The 13,212-nt window shown below is 43.7% G+C and overlaps 1 protein-coding gene across 1 annotated transcript in view; it reads left to right on the top strand.

The window, feature by feature from the left end:
* The first annotated feature begins 651 nt into the window (after positions 1 to 651).
* The window catches only part of TUBGCP4 (tubulin gamma complex associated protein 4), a 99,852-nt gene continuing 87,291 nt past the window's right edge, over positions 652 to 13,212 (top strand). The window contains 2 exon segments of the mRNA XM_044279560.1: positions 652 to 818; positions 5,272 to 5,400. Coding sequence (XP_044135495.1) covers positions 741 to 818; positions 5,272 to 5,400 — 207 coding nt within the window. The 5' untranslated portion in view covers positions 652 to 740.

Genomic DNA, 13,212 nt, shown 5'->3' with positions numbered 1-13,212 from the left:
TGCCTCCTGGCAATCTTCTGCTGGCTCTGGCTCCCGCGCTCCGCACTGTGTTTCCCGCCTGGAAAGTGGGCGGAGCCGGAGGGAGCCAGGCCAGCGGCCAGCCTAATGACATCACCCACTAGCACTAGGAGAAGGAGGCGGCGAGGAGAAGGAGGCGGCGAGGAGAAGGAGGCGGTGCCAGCTGCCAATCATGTATGTAATGACTCTAGCTGCTAGTGTAAGTAGTGCGCCCGCCGCGACCGCACAAATCATGAATGAATCATGATCTGCATCAGGGCGGCAGGGCCGGGCGGGCGCGCACTAAACAGCTGAGCTCTCTGGCCGGCCGTTGCGCCGCATGCCACAACGGCGCAACGCAACCTGAAAAAAAACTTAAAACTTACATTATAAAATCTTTCAGCCGGCGCCGGAGCGCCCCCCTGCAGTTTGGCGCCCGGGGCAACGGCCCCCCTGGCCCCCCCCACGCTACGCCCCTGACTATATTGTATTTCCCAGGTAAATACGGTAGCTGCGCATACAATTACGGTATCTGTCACTCGCAAGACTAGTGGATAAACAAAGCATGTCGGGAAGTAGGATTCAGCCAATCAGTGGCGCTACTGCCCTGGCTGCATCGCGAAGCACTTCGGGAATTGTAGTCCGTTTAGTTTTGAAGCTGAGGGCTGGCGGGCTGTGGAGGCGGCAGGGACTGATGTAAACATTGCAGTGCATCGCGGTTCCCGGTGTCTGGGCCCGTGGAGATGATTCACGAACTTCTCCTGGCTCTGAGCGGCTATCCCGGCAGCATCTTCACCTGGAATAAGCGGACGGGCCTGCAGGTGGTGTATAGCTGTGGCTGCTTACGGTCACTGTGATGCTCATGGAGCCTCCGTTTTAGTCATGCACGTATTAGGGCTGTCTCTTCTATATAGTTGTATAGGCTGACATGAACTCCCCCTTTATTAAACTGGTGTAAAGTAGAACTTATTTGACCTTAGCAACCAATCAGATTCGACCTTTCATTTTTCACAGCTCCTTGTGAAAATGAAAGGTGGAATCTGATTGGTTGCTATGGTCCAATAAGCCAGTTCTACCTTACACCAGGTTAGTTCTGGTGCCATATACAGGGCTTCCTGTATCTGTACTGCTGTCAGTCTGTATCCTGCAGTGGCAGTGTGTCTGTCGTCTGTGTACGTGCTGTTACATGCAGCCATCTATCTGCTCCTTATGCCAAAGAAAAGATAAATGTAAAAACATTCATTAAAGGGTTATTCCCATCTGAGACAATGGGGCATATCGCTAGGATTTACACCCATTGTCTGACAGGTGTAGGACGGGACCATACACCTATCTCATGAAGGAGGGCGCAGCGCGCTTGTGCCGCCACCGTTTCCATTCACTTCAATCAGGCAGGTGGAAATAACCGGGCCAGCGCTCTGATACGGCTGTGTGCATGAGGTCTAAGGGATTCTCCAACCAGTTCTTTTGGTTCTACGCACACCAGTTCACTCCTTGTCAACTGTGACCCTGCAGCCAACGACTGGCCAAAGCAATGACATTTCCCCCAAGCGGCACGTGACCCAGTAATGGGCTACTGGGGAAAGGGGGGGGCATCACCACTGTGGCCAGTCATTGGCTGCAGCAGAACATGTGTCCCCTGTCCATTCCAGACATTATAAAACAACGAATCGGTGTGCGGCGCACCAAAGAATCCAGACCTGAGCGGCAGGGGTGAAGTTAAAGGGTTTCTATCATCAGAAAAATGGGTATTAAGCTGGCTGACATTAGCTATGTGCTTATGTCAGCTGTACATAACTATATTAGTACCATGTCACTATGTGCCACCGTTATTTAGAAAAACAAACTTTTATAATATGCAAATGAGCTTCTAGAAGCAGGGGGTTCACTCGCCTCTTTCCATGCCCTTCTACATTTGATTGACAGGGCCAGGGCAGCGTTGGTCTCCTGTCTGCTGGGGAAATCTCGCGCCTGCGCCGTCCCATTCAGTATTCGGCGCAGTGAGGGAAGGACGTTTGCTGGCAGCCGGCTTCCTCACTGCGATGTATTCAGCGCAGGCACAGTGAGATTTCCCCGGCAGTCATTTTTTGTTTGTGTTTTTTAATACCCGGCCTTCCTGGAGTTATAACTTTTTTTATTTTATTTTTCAGTTCACATAGCCGTATGAGGGCTTGTTTTTTGTGAGACAAGTTGTACTTCCTAATGGCACCATTTAATATTGCTTAAGATTTACAGTAGTAGGGTGAAATTGAAAAAAAAAATCCTATTCCACCAGTTTTATGGGTTTTGTTTTTACACCTTAAGGGTCCATTCACACGTCCATTGTTTCTTTCCTGATCTGTTCGGAACAGATCAGGAAAGAAACAACGTACATGTGAATGGACCCTTACCGTCACTCTCCAGATCAGTATGATAGTTGCGTCTACTGAGCTGTGTGAGGGCTCGTTTTTTGCAGGACAATCTATACTTTTCAAAGATATCATGACTTTTTGTTCACTTTTTATTTCATTTTTTGGGGAGGTGAAGCAATAAAAAAATGGAGAATCGGCAAATGATTTTTTTCTTTTCTGTTACGCCATTCACCGCACGGGATAAATATTTTTATATTTTAATAGTATGGTTTATTTTTATTTAAATTGTAGGCAAAGGTGGTTCATTTGAATTTTTTAAATATATATATTTTTTTCTTTTTTTTAAAGTGTTTGTTTTTTTCGAAACAGGTACCCCTAGGTACCTTCAACATGTGATTATTAGATCACTTCTCTCCTTCACTCCAATGAATTAGTGAGAATTTCACTATGTTCCTATGGAGCCCTGCCAGGGTCTCCTGAAGAACATTGCTGTGGCAGCCTCGGATCATTCAGAAAGACCTGTATACAGTATCCGCTCGGGGTAGCCATTGCAGGCTCGGGAGAGTGCTGCTGAGTTTTTTTTTTTTTTTTTACCTCTCCAATGCCATGGTCAATTTTGACAATGCTAGGGATGGCTGATTTAATCAAATTATTTTGCTTAATTTCCCATTTTAATGTCCGGCGATGTATGTTGTGTTTTTTGTTTTTGTTTTTCTTTTCTTAAATCGGCATATTGATTTTTTTTTTCTGCTGCTCTGGCGCAGCCTGTGTAAAGTCCTTTCCAGGAATAATGGCATGGATGATGATGATGCATAGGTTGTGGGCACAAGCAGGTGAATTGCCTGAGTGACTTCTTCTCTATGGAGTAGGAAGCAGCTTCCACCTTACTCCCTCCTTGCCCAGGACAGCCGGGGAGGTGAAGTTATGCCAGCCATTTCAGTGCTTTCTCCGTGGGCACAGACGCCCTTCATCAGTCCTGGTGAAGGGTGTAATTTGGTCCAGATGGCCATCAACATCCCTGTAATGCATCAGGACATGTAAGGTGGTGGTCTTGCAACTGGTTCATTGGCAGTGCCAATTACTACCTTGGTTTTTTGTTATTCTCTGCTGTCCTAACATTTTAAAGCCATCTGCCCAGACATCCCCATTATTGGCAGAAGGACTATGCACCTTAGTTATTGGAGGTCTTATGGGATCTTCCAGCAGACTATCTATAGCAGGCATCCTCAAACTGCGGCCCTCCAGCTGTTGTAAAACTACAAGTCCCACAATGCCCTGCTGTAGGCTGATACCTGTAGGCTGTTCGGGCATGCTGGGAGTTATAGTTTTGCAACAGCTGGAGGGCCGCAGTTTGAGGATGCCTGGTCTATAGGCAAAGATAGCCCCGAAACTAATGCCACCCCTTGTTCTATGTGCATATTACAGGGCCTGGGTGACTTTCGGCCAAGGACAATTAAATGGTCAGGGTTCAGGAGGGATGGATTTTAGTGTTGGGCGGCTGCTTATCTCCTGCTGCTTTACTGAAATGGGCTCATTAATTGTGGAGTGGGGGGGGGGGATAGAAGTGTTTATTCCAAAATCATCATACAGCGCGCTCTAAACTGTGGATAATGAGGTCCTGCTGATGGTTGTTAACTTCTTTGATGCTGCTATTCATGTGCAAGTTCCTCAAGGGTACCTCATTCCACTTGATGGCACCTCTAAATATGTAAGACTGGAAAGTTAGTGACGTCTGACCAGCCATGTCTTAGAGTGGACACATGTAGATAGCTGCTTTTTATACAGGACCCGGAGCTGTGTTCTAAACCTAAGGTACCCAACCTAGAATAGAAACTGAAATCTGTGAAAATATAAACCCGAGTCTAAAGAACCCCTTCGCTGTGACTGACAGCCGGCTGTTCGGCAAAGGCAGCCAAACTAACTGCATAAGCGCTGTCAGTCACAGCGAAGGGAGTGTGGTTACCGTGACTTGAAGCAAGAAGGCCGCTGCCCCCTTGACTTCAAGCATGTGTGGAGAAGAGCGCCTGGCAGGGGATAAAACAACGTTTTTAGTACTTTTGCTGCATCTGCCCTCAGGAAGAATGGCTTCATCAGAAACACGCTGCTGGCTACACGCAGGTACTGCTGGCGGCTTGGGATGGTTTTGGGAGGTGACAGGTTTCCTTTAAAGGGGTTGTCCCATTGAGACAACTTATTATCGGCGGGGGTCTCATCACTGGGGCCCTCACGGTTGCTAGAACAGGGGAGATAGCTCAGTGCTTGTACCACTCCAGCAGAACTATAGAATGTAGTGGAGAAGAGAACACACGTGTGTCTGCCACTCCATTCAAACAGGCAACATGGCAACTTTTCCGGTGATTAGCGGAGACCCCAACAGTGGACCCTGAGAAAGTTGCAATGTTTTGCATACCCCAATTCTTGCATAAAATATTGTGCCACTTTTGGGAGTTCAGATAGTGGGCAGTGTGGGGTCGGCCATGGCCAGCCCGACACATTTATTATCATCTACTCATCATCAAAGGAAATCTACACCGCCTCCCTTCCTGGCGTAGATTTTCTTTTTGGCACATGGACCTGCACAGATGTCACAGGTATTAAGAGGCCTGCTCCTGTTAATATGTTGTGGGACATCTGACCCCAGGGGGAGATTAACTAAATTCAGCATGTCATACACTGGCCTTAAGAAATGTCCCCCTATGTCTTCTCCTTGTGTCTAGCTGTACAATATTTTTCATTACACGTCTGAGCACAAGTTCTGCCTCCATCGTTGTAGCGTTTTCACCAGTTTATTCTTCGTCCCGGAGTCGTCGTCTTTTCACTGCTGTACGCGATCTCCCTTTACTAGATGTAATATATTAAGTTATAGGCTATTGTACGTTCTTATCAAAATTATAACATAGCCATGTGTTTTGTGTTTATGCAGGTTTCCCAAGATCTGCCATTTCTTCATCCTGGAGAAACCAATGTACTGAACCGTCTCTGCAAGTTGGGGACGGACTATATTCGCTTCACAGAGTTCATTGAACAGTACACTGGGCATGTCCAGCAGCAGGTATTAATATCAGGTTCTGAATGGGCCTTTGAGCTAGGGGGTTCCCTGGGACTTCTGAGGCTCTGGTCCATATCACATTTTGTTTTAGGTCTGTTCCTTTATGTATTATTTGCTAAAAGTAATAAAAGTTATCATTATCAACTATATTTTCTGTCTAAGTGGATAATGGGGTCCAACACATTACTGGTATTTAGGTCAAGGTTAGGAGTACTTTCAGGAACTTCTACCCAACCTACAACTCTGTGTCTGCTATGAGGCCTGGGTCCATAGGATGCAGTGCCTTCCCAGAGTTAATGACTGAGCAGGAGCCTCGCTGTTCACCAGCTAATGGCTCTTAATTTTCATTCCTGCACCACAAGGGAGGCAGCAGAAGACAGAGCAGGACGTTCTTCATGTTGAAATGCTCTCCATGCCTGATGTCAGATTGAGCTGGAGAGTATCACTGAAGATGCACTCCAAGGGTATGTCCACACAGGAGACGTGCACTACAGTGGAAAAACCGTAACGTGTCCACGAAATTGCGCTGTAGCAAAATTAAGACCAAATGGTACAAATTTTGTGGTGTAAATACTTCACTTTTGCGGCGGATTTAACATAGTAACATAGTACATAAGGCCGAAAAAAGACATTTGTCCATCCAGTTCGGCCTGTCATCCTGCAAGTTGATCCAGAGGAAGGCAAAAAAACCCTGTGAGGTAGAAGCCAATTTTCCTCACTTTAGGGGAATAAAAATTCCTTCCCGACTCCAATCAGGCAATCAGAATAAATCCCTGGATCAACGATCTCTCTCTAGTAGCTATAGCCTGTAATATTATTACGCTCCAGAAATACATCCAGGCCCCTCTTGAATTCCTTTTATTGTACTCACCATCACCACCTCCTCAGGCAGAGAGTTCCATAGTCTCACTGCTCTTACAGTAAAGAATCCTCTTCTATGTTTGTGTACAAACCTTCTTTCCTCCAGACGCAGAGGACGTCCCCTCGTCACAGTCACCGTCCTGGGAATGAATAGATGATGGGATAGATCTCTCTACTGACCCCTGATATATTTATACATATTAATTAGATCTCCTCTCAGTCGTCTTTTTTCTAAAGTGAATAACCCTAATTTGGATAATCTTTCAGGGTACTGTAGTTGCCCCATTCCAGTTATTACTTTAGTTGCCCTCCTCTGGACCCTCTCCAGCTCTGCTATGTCTGCCTTGTTTACAGGAGCCCAGAACTGTACACAGTACTCCATGTGTGGTCTGACTAGCGATTTGTAAAGTGGTAGGACTATGTTCTCATCACGGGCATCTATGCCCCTTTTGATGCAACCCACTATCTTATTGGCCTTGGCAGCAGCTGCCTGACACTGTTTTTTGCAGCTTAGTTTGCTGTTTATTAAAATTCCTAGATCTTTTTCCATGTCAGTGTTACTGAGTGTTTTACCATTTAGTATGTACGGGTGACTTGCATTATTCCTTCCCATGTGCATAACTTTACATTTGTCAGTGTTAAACCTCATCTGCCACTTATCTGCCCAAGCCTCCAATCTATCCAGATCTCTCTGTAGTGTTAATTACTTTACACAGTTTAGTGTCATCTGCGAAAATTGATACTTTACTATGCAAGCCTTCTACAAGATCATTAATAAATATATTGAAGAGAATAGGGCCCAATACTGACCCCTGAGGTACTCCACTAGTGACAGTGACCCAATCTGAGTATTTACCATTAATAACCACCCTCTGTTTTTTATCACTGAGCCAGTTACTTACCCACATACAGATGTTTTCTCCCAGTCCAAGCATTCTCATTTTATATACTAACCTTTTATGTGGTACAGTGTCAAATGCTTTGGAGAAGTCCAGATACACGACATCCATTGATTCGCCGCTGTCAAGTCTAGAACTTACCTCCTCATAGAAACTGATTAAATTTGTTTGACATGATCGATCCCTCACAAAGCCATGCTGATATGGCGTTATTTGCTTATTTCCGTTAAGATGCTCTAATATAGCATCTCTCAGAAAACCTTCAAACAGTTTACCCACAATAGATGTTAAACTTACCGGCCTATAGTTTCCAGGCTCTGTTTTTGGACCCTTTTTGAATATTGGCACCACATTTGCCATGCGCCAATCCTGTGGGACATTCCCTGTCAATATAGAATCTGCAAATATCAGAAATAAGGGTCTGGCTATGACATTACTTAATTCCCTTAGGATACGGGGGTGTATGCCATCCATTCCTGGCGATTTGTCTATTTTAATCTTTTTAAGTCGCTGTTGTACTTCTTCCTGGGTCAGACAGGACACTTTTAATGGGGAATTTATTTCAACATTCGGCATGTCATCTGACAGTTTATTTTCCTCAGTGAATACATTGGAGAAAAAAATATTTAACAGCTTTGCTTTCTCCTCGTCGCTCTCTGCGACTCCCCCCTCATTACTCTTTAAAGGGCCGACACCTTCAGATTTATACTTTTTAGCATTTATATAATTGAAGAACATTTTAGGGTTAGTTTTACTCTCTTTGGCAATTAATCTCTCAGTCTCTAGTTTGGCCGCTTTTATTAGTTTTTTACATGTTCTATTTTTTTCCTTATAGTTTTTTAGTGCTTCCGTGGTACCCTCCTGTTTTAGTGTTTTATATGCTTTCTTTTTGTCATTTATTGCTTTCTTTACAGTTCTGTTTATCCACATTGGTTTCTTTTTGTTCCTTAACCTTTTATTCCCATACGGTATGTACCTCTCACACTGAGATTTTATGATGCTTTTAAAGATATCCCATTTTGTGGCTGTATTTTTATTTGTGAGGACTTTATCCCATTTAGTTCGGCCTATGGCCTCTCTTAGTTGGCTAAATTTAGCTTTTTTGAAGTTTGGTATTTTTGTTCCTCCCTGTAGAAACGCTCTTTTGAATGATAATTGGAAGGTTATTACTTTGTTGTCACTATTTCCCAGGTGTCCCCCAACCTGCACGTCTGTTGTTCTGTCAGGCCTATTGGTTAATACTAAGTCCAGTATGGCCGTCCCTCTATTTGGGAGAGGTAATTGTCTTTGGTTATTGCCAAGAACCTGTTTCCTTTATGAAATGTACAGCTTTCAGTTTCCCAGTCTATATCTGGGTAGTTGAAGTCCCCCATAATAACCACCTCATTATGATTTGCCGCCTCGTCTATCTCGTTTAGTAGTAGATTTTCTGTGGACTCTGGTATATTAGGTGGTTTATAGTAAACTCCTATTAGTAATTTATTATTGTTTTTAGTGCCATGTATCTCTACCCACATCATCCAGCCATGTCTCACTTATTCCCACTATGTCATAGTCCTCCTCACACATCACTAATTCCAGTTCACCAGTTTTATTAGTCAGGCTTCTGGCATTAGTATACATACATTTGAGAGGTTTATGTATATTTTTTACTCTACACCTTTCCTTCTGAACTGCTCTAGTCCCTCCTTCTATTCCTCCTCCAGTCTCACTACCTTGCCCCCGGTCTCTATCTGCACTATCTTCCCATTCTATAACATAATTACCCTCCCCCCAGTCCCTAGTTTAAACACTCCTCCAACCTTCTAGCCATCTTCTTCCCCAACACAGCTGCCCCTTCCCCATTGAGGTGCAGCCCGTCCCTACGATAGAGCCTGTAGCCGACTGAGAAGTCGGCCCAGTTCTCCAGGAACCCAAACCCCTCCCTCCTACACCAGTTCTTGAGCCTCTTGTTAATCTCCCTAATCTCCCATTGCCTTTCTTGTGTGGCTCGTGGTACAGGCAGTATTTCGGAAAATACTACCTTTGAGGTCCTTGCCCTCAGCTTTTGACCTAAATCCCTGAAATCATTTTTAAGGACTCTCCACCTACCTCTAACTTTGTCATTGGTTCAGATTTCACCCTTTTCATTGCAAAGCGGAAAATCCACTGCCGAAATCCGCAACATAAATTTGACATGCTGTGGGTTTTAAGTCAGACCCACAAGTCAAGGTATATGCACATTCGAATATGCTATTATATTACTACAGTGGCTCAACCTTACTAGACTTCTGCAGTAAGGTGCACTGTCCTCGGCGCACCCACTGCTGAATAAATAGCTAAAGTGTTATGAAGTAATTTAATGACAGGCACTCTATTCTCTGGTGTAGCATGGAAAAGTAGACTATATTATTTTAATCAATGTTACATTTTATTAAAAATAGTTTAAATAAATATATTTCCCTAGCTATCTAAATTGATGCCAATGATTACCTTTAAAGAATCATGATTCCTATATCAAAAAACAATTACTATACACCATGATTGTATCGCTACCAATTTGATTACATATATAGAATTACAGGATTATATATATATATATATATATATATATATATATATATATATATATATATATATATATATTATAATGGACCCTCCTTTTAAAATTGATAATGTATCAAAAATAAAAATGTGGAATATAAAAATAAGTAAAAACTCGTCCTTCTTGTAAATAGTTCTTATAACAACGGTATATAAATCCGTGATGATAACTTAATAAATGAATAGGCAGATGTCTCTTCAATACTATTGTGTTGCTGATCAATTAGTGAATAAGAACACGTGCTTCTTGTGGATAATATATTTATATAAATTTTATTTGATAGTGATGAATTGATCGCCAATAGTATCAATGTCTTTTCTTCGGTTATATAACAGTTATATTTCCATTCATAGATTATTGGTTAATAGATCTTACTGAAGAATTATTACATTACAACCCCAAGGAAATTCGTCATAGTGTATGCACCAAACTGTGTTTCGCTCCTTTTATATAACGGAAGTAATCAGCTCCATCCGTTCCGGAGCTACTGAAGAACCGCTGGTCGGTGGGGTGCCAGACTCTTTCCAGTCAGATAGTGATGGCTTATTCAGAGGACAGGGCATAACCTGTAAAGGGTTGGACAACCCCTCGAAAGGGTTTTCTGAGACTCAAAGCCATTTAGTTATAGTCCTGAAAGTGTATTGCATAAAGAAAAAAAAGCCCCTCGCCTGGTCAGTGCTGCTCTGTTCCAGCCCTTAGGGTCCCGTCTAGTGTGACATCTCGTCCTTAATCGTGTGCACATCTGCAGTCATTCACTGGCCTAAGCGGGCACATGTCCCCCACAGTCACATTCTGCCGGAGGACACGTCTCCACTGAGACCAATAAATAACTGCAAAAGTGCATGTTACATGATGTGACAGATGGGACGTCACAGTTCTGGTCCACCGGGGACTAGACACAGTGGACACAGGAACAGAGCGACAGTGATTAGATGAGTGCCTTCTCTGTTTATGCTGAACTCTTTCAGGAACATAACTAGAATCGCTTTGGGGGCTCAGACATCCCCTTTGAACATTAAATGCCAAAAGATTGCTGCACACCCTCCAAACTTAGTGTCACTGAACTTACAGATAGCTTTTGATATGTCAAAAGTTGAATAACTATTTTTTTCTTATATTTTACTTTCATACACAGCACTCTTATTAGCATAAGATTCTAATGCTGTGCTGTTACCATTGTAACACATGACGCTGTGAACTAAAAGCCCTAACTGGCGTATGGAATAAAACATTTATTTTATTGGGTATCAAATGATAAAATCTTTTTTTTCTTTGTGCATAGTATACAAGTGAAGTGTTACTGTGTGTGAAGTTCTGGAGATGTTTAGTCACATGTGTGCATCCACTTTCCCTATAGCCTCTTGGTTAATATGAATGAAATGGGGACATCCAGAGCAGAAAACTGCTCACAAAAACTATCTCTGGTGGACCAGACGGTTCATGTCATTTGAACAGCTGACATATGATACTATATTTCCCCTGTTGCAGCAACTGCAGCTGAATTGTATGGTTGGTGCCCCTTCTCTTGGTGCGAACAGCTGGTTGGCACTGTCAGCCGATTGGTGGGCAAGCTTCAATAAAACAAATATAACTTTGAACATGCACGTCTCCATGTCTATGCCGCGGTCCAATCACAGCGCAGAGCGTCACAACCAGGGAGGAAAAACGGCCCACCTCCCTGGTTGTGACGCTCTCCGCTGTGATTGGACTGCGAGAAACCCTGGCATCTCCTACTCCCTGTACCGATGCTCAGGATTGACATCCTGAGCAGGAAAACTACACGGGGGCACAGCGGGGCAATACGAGTGGTATTTTTAAAAAACAACCAGGGTGTCTGCATCAGGGGGGGGGACCCCACAAGGAAAGCTATTTAGGTAAACTATAAAATTCCCATGAAAGGTCCTCTTTAAGGCCTCTTTCACAGTTTGTCAGTGTTGTGTCAGTTTAATGTCTATGGAAAATCTGTTTTTCATCCATGAAGAATCTGTCTTTGGTCCACGTGTCCATTTTTTGCCCAATGCATGTTATTCATATTCCACACAGACACTGCTCAGCTGTAAATTAACATTCAGAGCATCTCCTGCCAATGGTCCATGTGACCCTGACAGAACATCAATGTCATCCGTGTTGTGTCATTGGTCTTTCATGGACCCATAGACTTCAGCGAGCGTGGTGCATGCTTCCATGGTTTCTCCACATTAAAATCAATGGGTACATGTGCTCTCCGTGATTCACTGAAGTGTGATCGAGGCCTAAGGTATGTTCCGGGTATGGAGGAGACCTGAGAGACGAGTTGTGCTTAATTGTCTCAGCACTGGTAAATCTCCTTACTGGCAGGCTTCGTCTGGCCAGGGCTTGGTGCAGGAGAGGAGAAACATCAGGCAGAGGCAGTTCTGAGGAGGTGCCATGCATCTACAGGAATACGTAGACAGGTCATCAGAGGGGCATATGCCACTGGTTTGCCATCTGTGATTTTAACAATAGAACTTGTAAATCTTGAGTTAACTGTGGCATGGTACCCAGAGTTGTGTTCAGAAGTAGAAAATGAACGCAGCACTAATTTCGGAAAACTCTCTTTTTAAGATTGTGACAAGTATTGTTATTGAGAGTGAGGAGTGATGTGTGCGGAGAGCGACAACGCTTTAGTATTTTTTTTATTTTTTTTCCTGACATTTAGAATGTATTATTCTGACAATACAATCTATATATAAATCATTATCAACTTCATCAAAGTTGCACAGTACAGTTATCCACTTAAAGTTTAGATTTTTAGTGAAATTAGGGTTGTATGATATAATGATAAAACAATAGGCACCCTCCTAATCCTGCAGAGTCCCTCCTCCGCACATTTTGGAAACAGAGAAGAGTATGTCTTTTTCTTATCTTTAGGATGTTACAGGGCAGTGGAGGTTGAAACCATCACTTTAAAGGGGTTGTCCGGGGGGGGACATTGGTGTAATAGTACTGGAGTGACATACATATTACATACATACATGTCCTATCTTTGCCACATATTTCTGAAGCCCCGTTTTCATATAGGAAATTCTTAGCCAGAAGTGACTGTTTTCTTATGCTCTGTGACGTACCGGGTCTATTGCATGCGAGCTGAAGCCTCTTCTTCCGGCTGCTCAGGGAGCCCAGTGACGTCACTGGCACTGATGGGCGGGCTTTAGAGCTGCTCTAGCCAGTAAAACGGCTAGGGAAGCGCTAAAGCCCGCCCATAAGAGCCGGTGACGTCACCGAACACACTTCTGGGCGGAAGCTTCCGCTCGGCAGTGTGTTATTCTAAACAAAAGAGCCCTTGCCCTGTGCGATTTAGAGCATCTGAGCATAAACTGATCAGATGCTCAAGTCAGGGGGGCTGCCTGGGTGAAAATGGAGGTTTGTCCAGGTTCAGCTCTGAACCCAGACAACCCCTTTAAAGGGTTATTCCGTTTGTGTGAGCTATTTTTTTTAAACTGCACTGTTGCA

The sequence above is a fragment of the Bufo gargarizans genome, chromosome 2 (genome assembly GCF_014858855.1).
Source record: "Bufo gargarizans isolate SCDJY-AF-19 chromosome 2, ASM1485885v1, whole genome shotgun sequence".
Lineage (NCBI taxonomy): Eukaryota > Metazoa > Chordata > Amphibia > Anura > Bufonidae > Bufo > Bufo gargarizans.
This window is presented reverse-complemented; position numbering and strand designations above follow the sequence as displayed.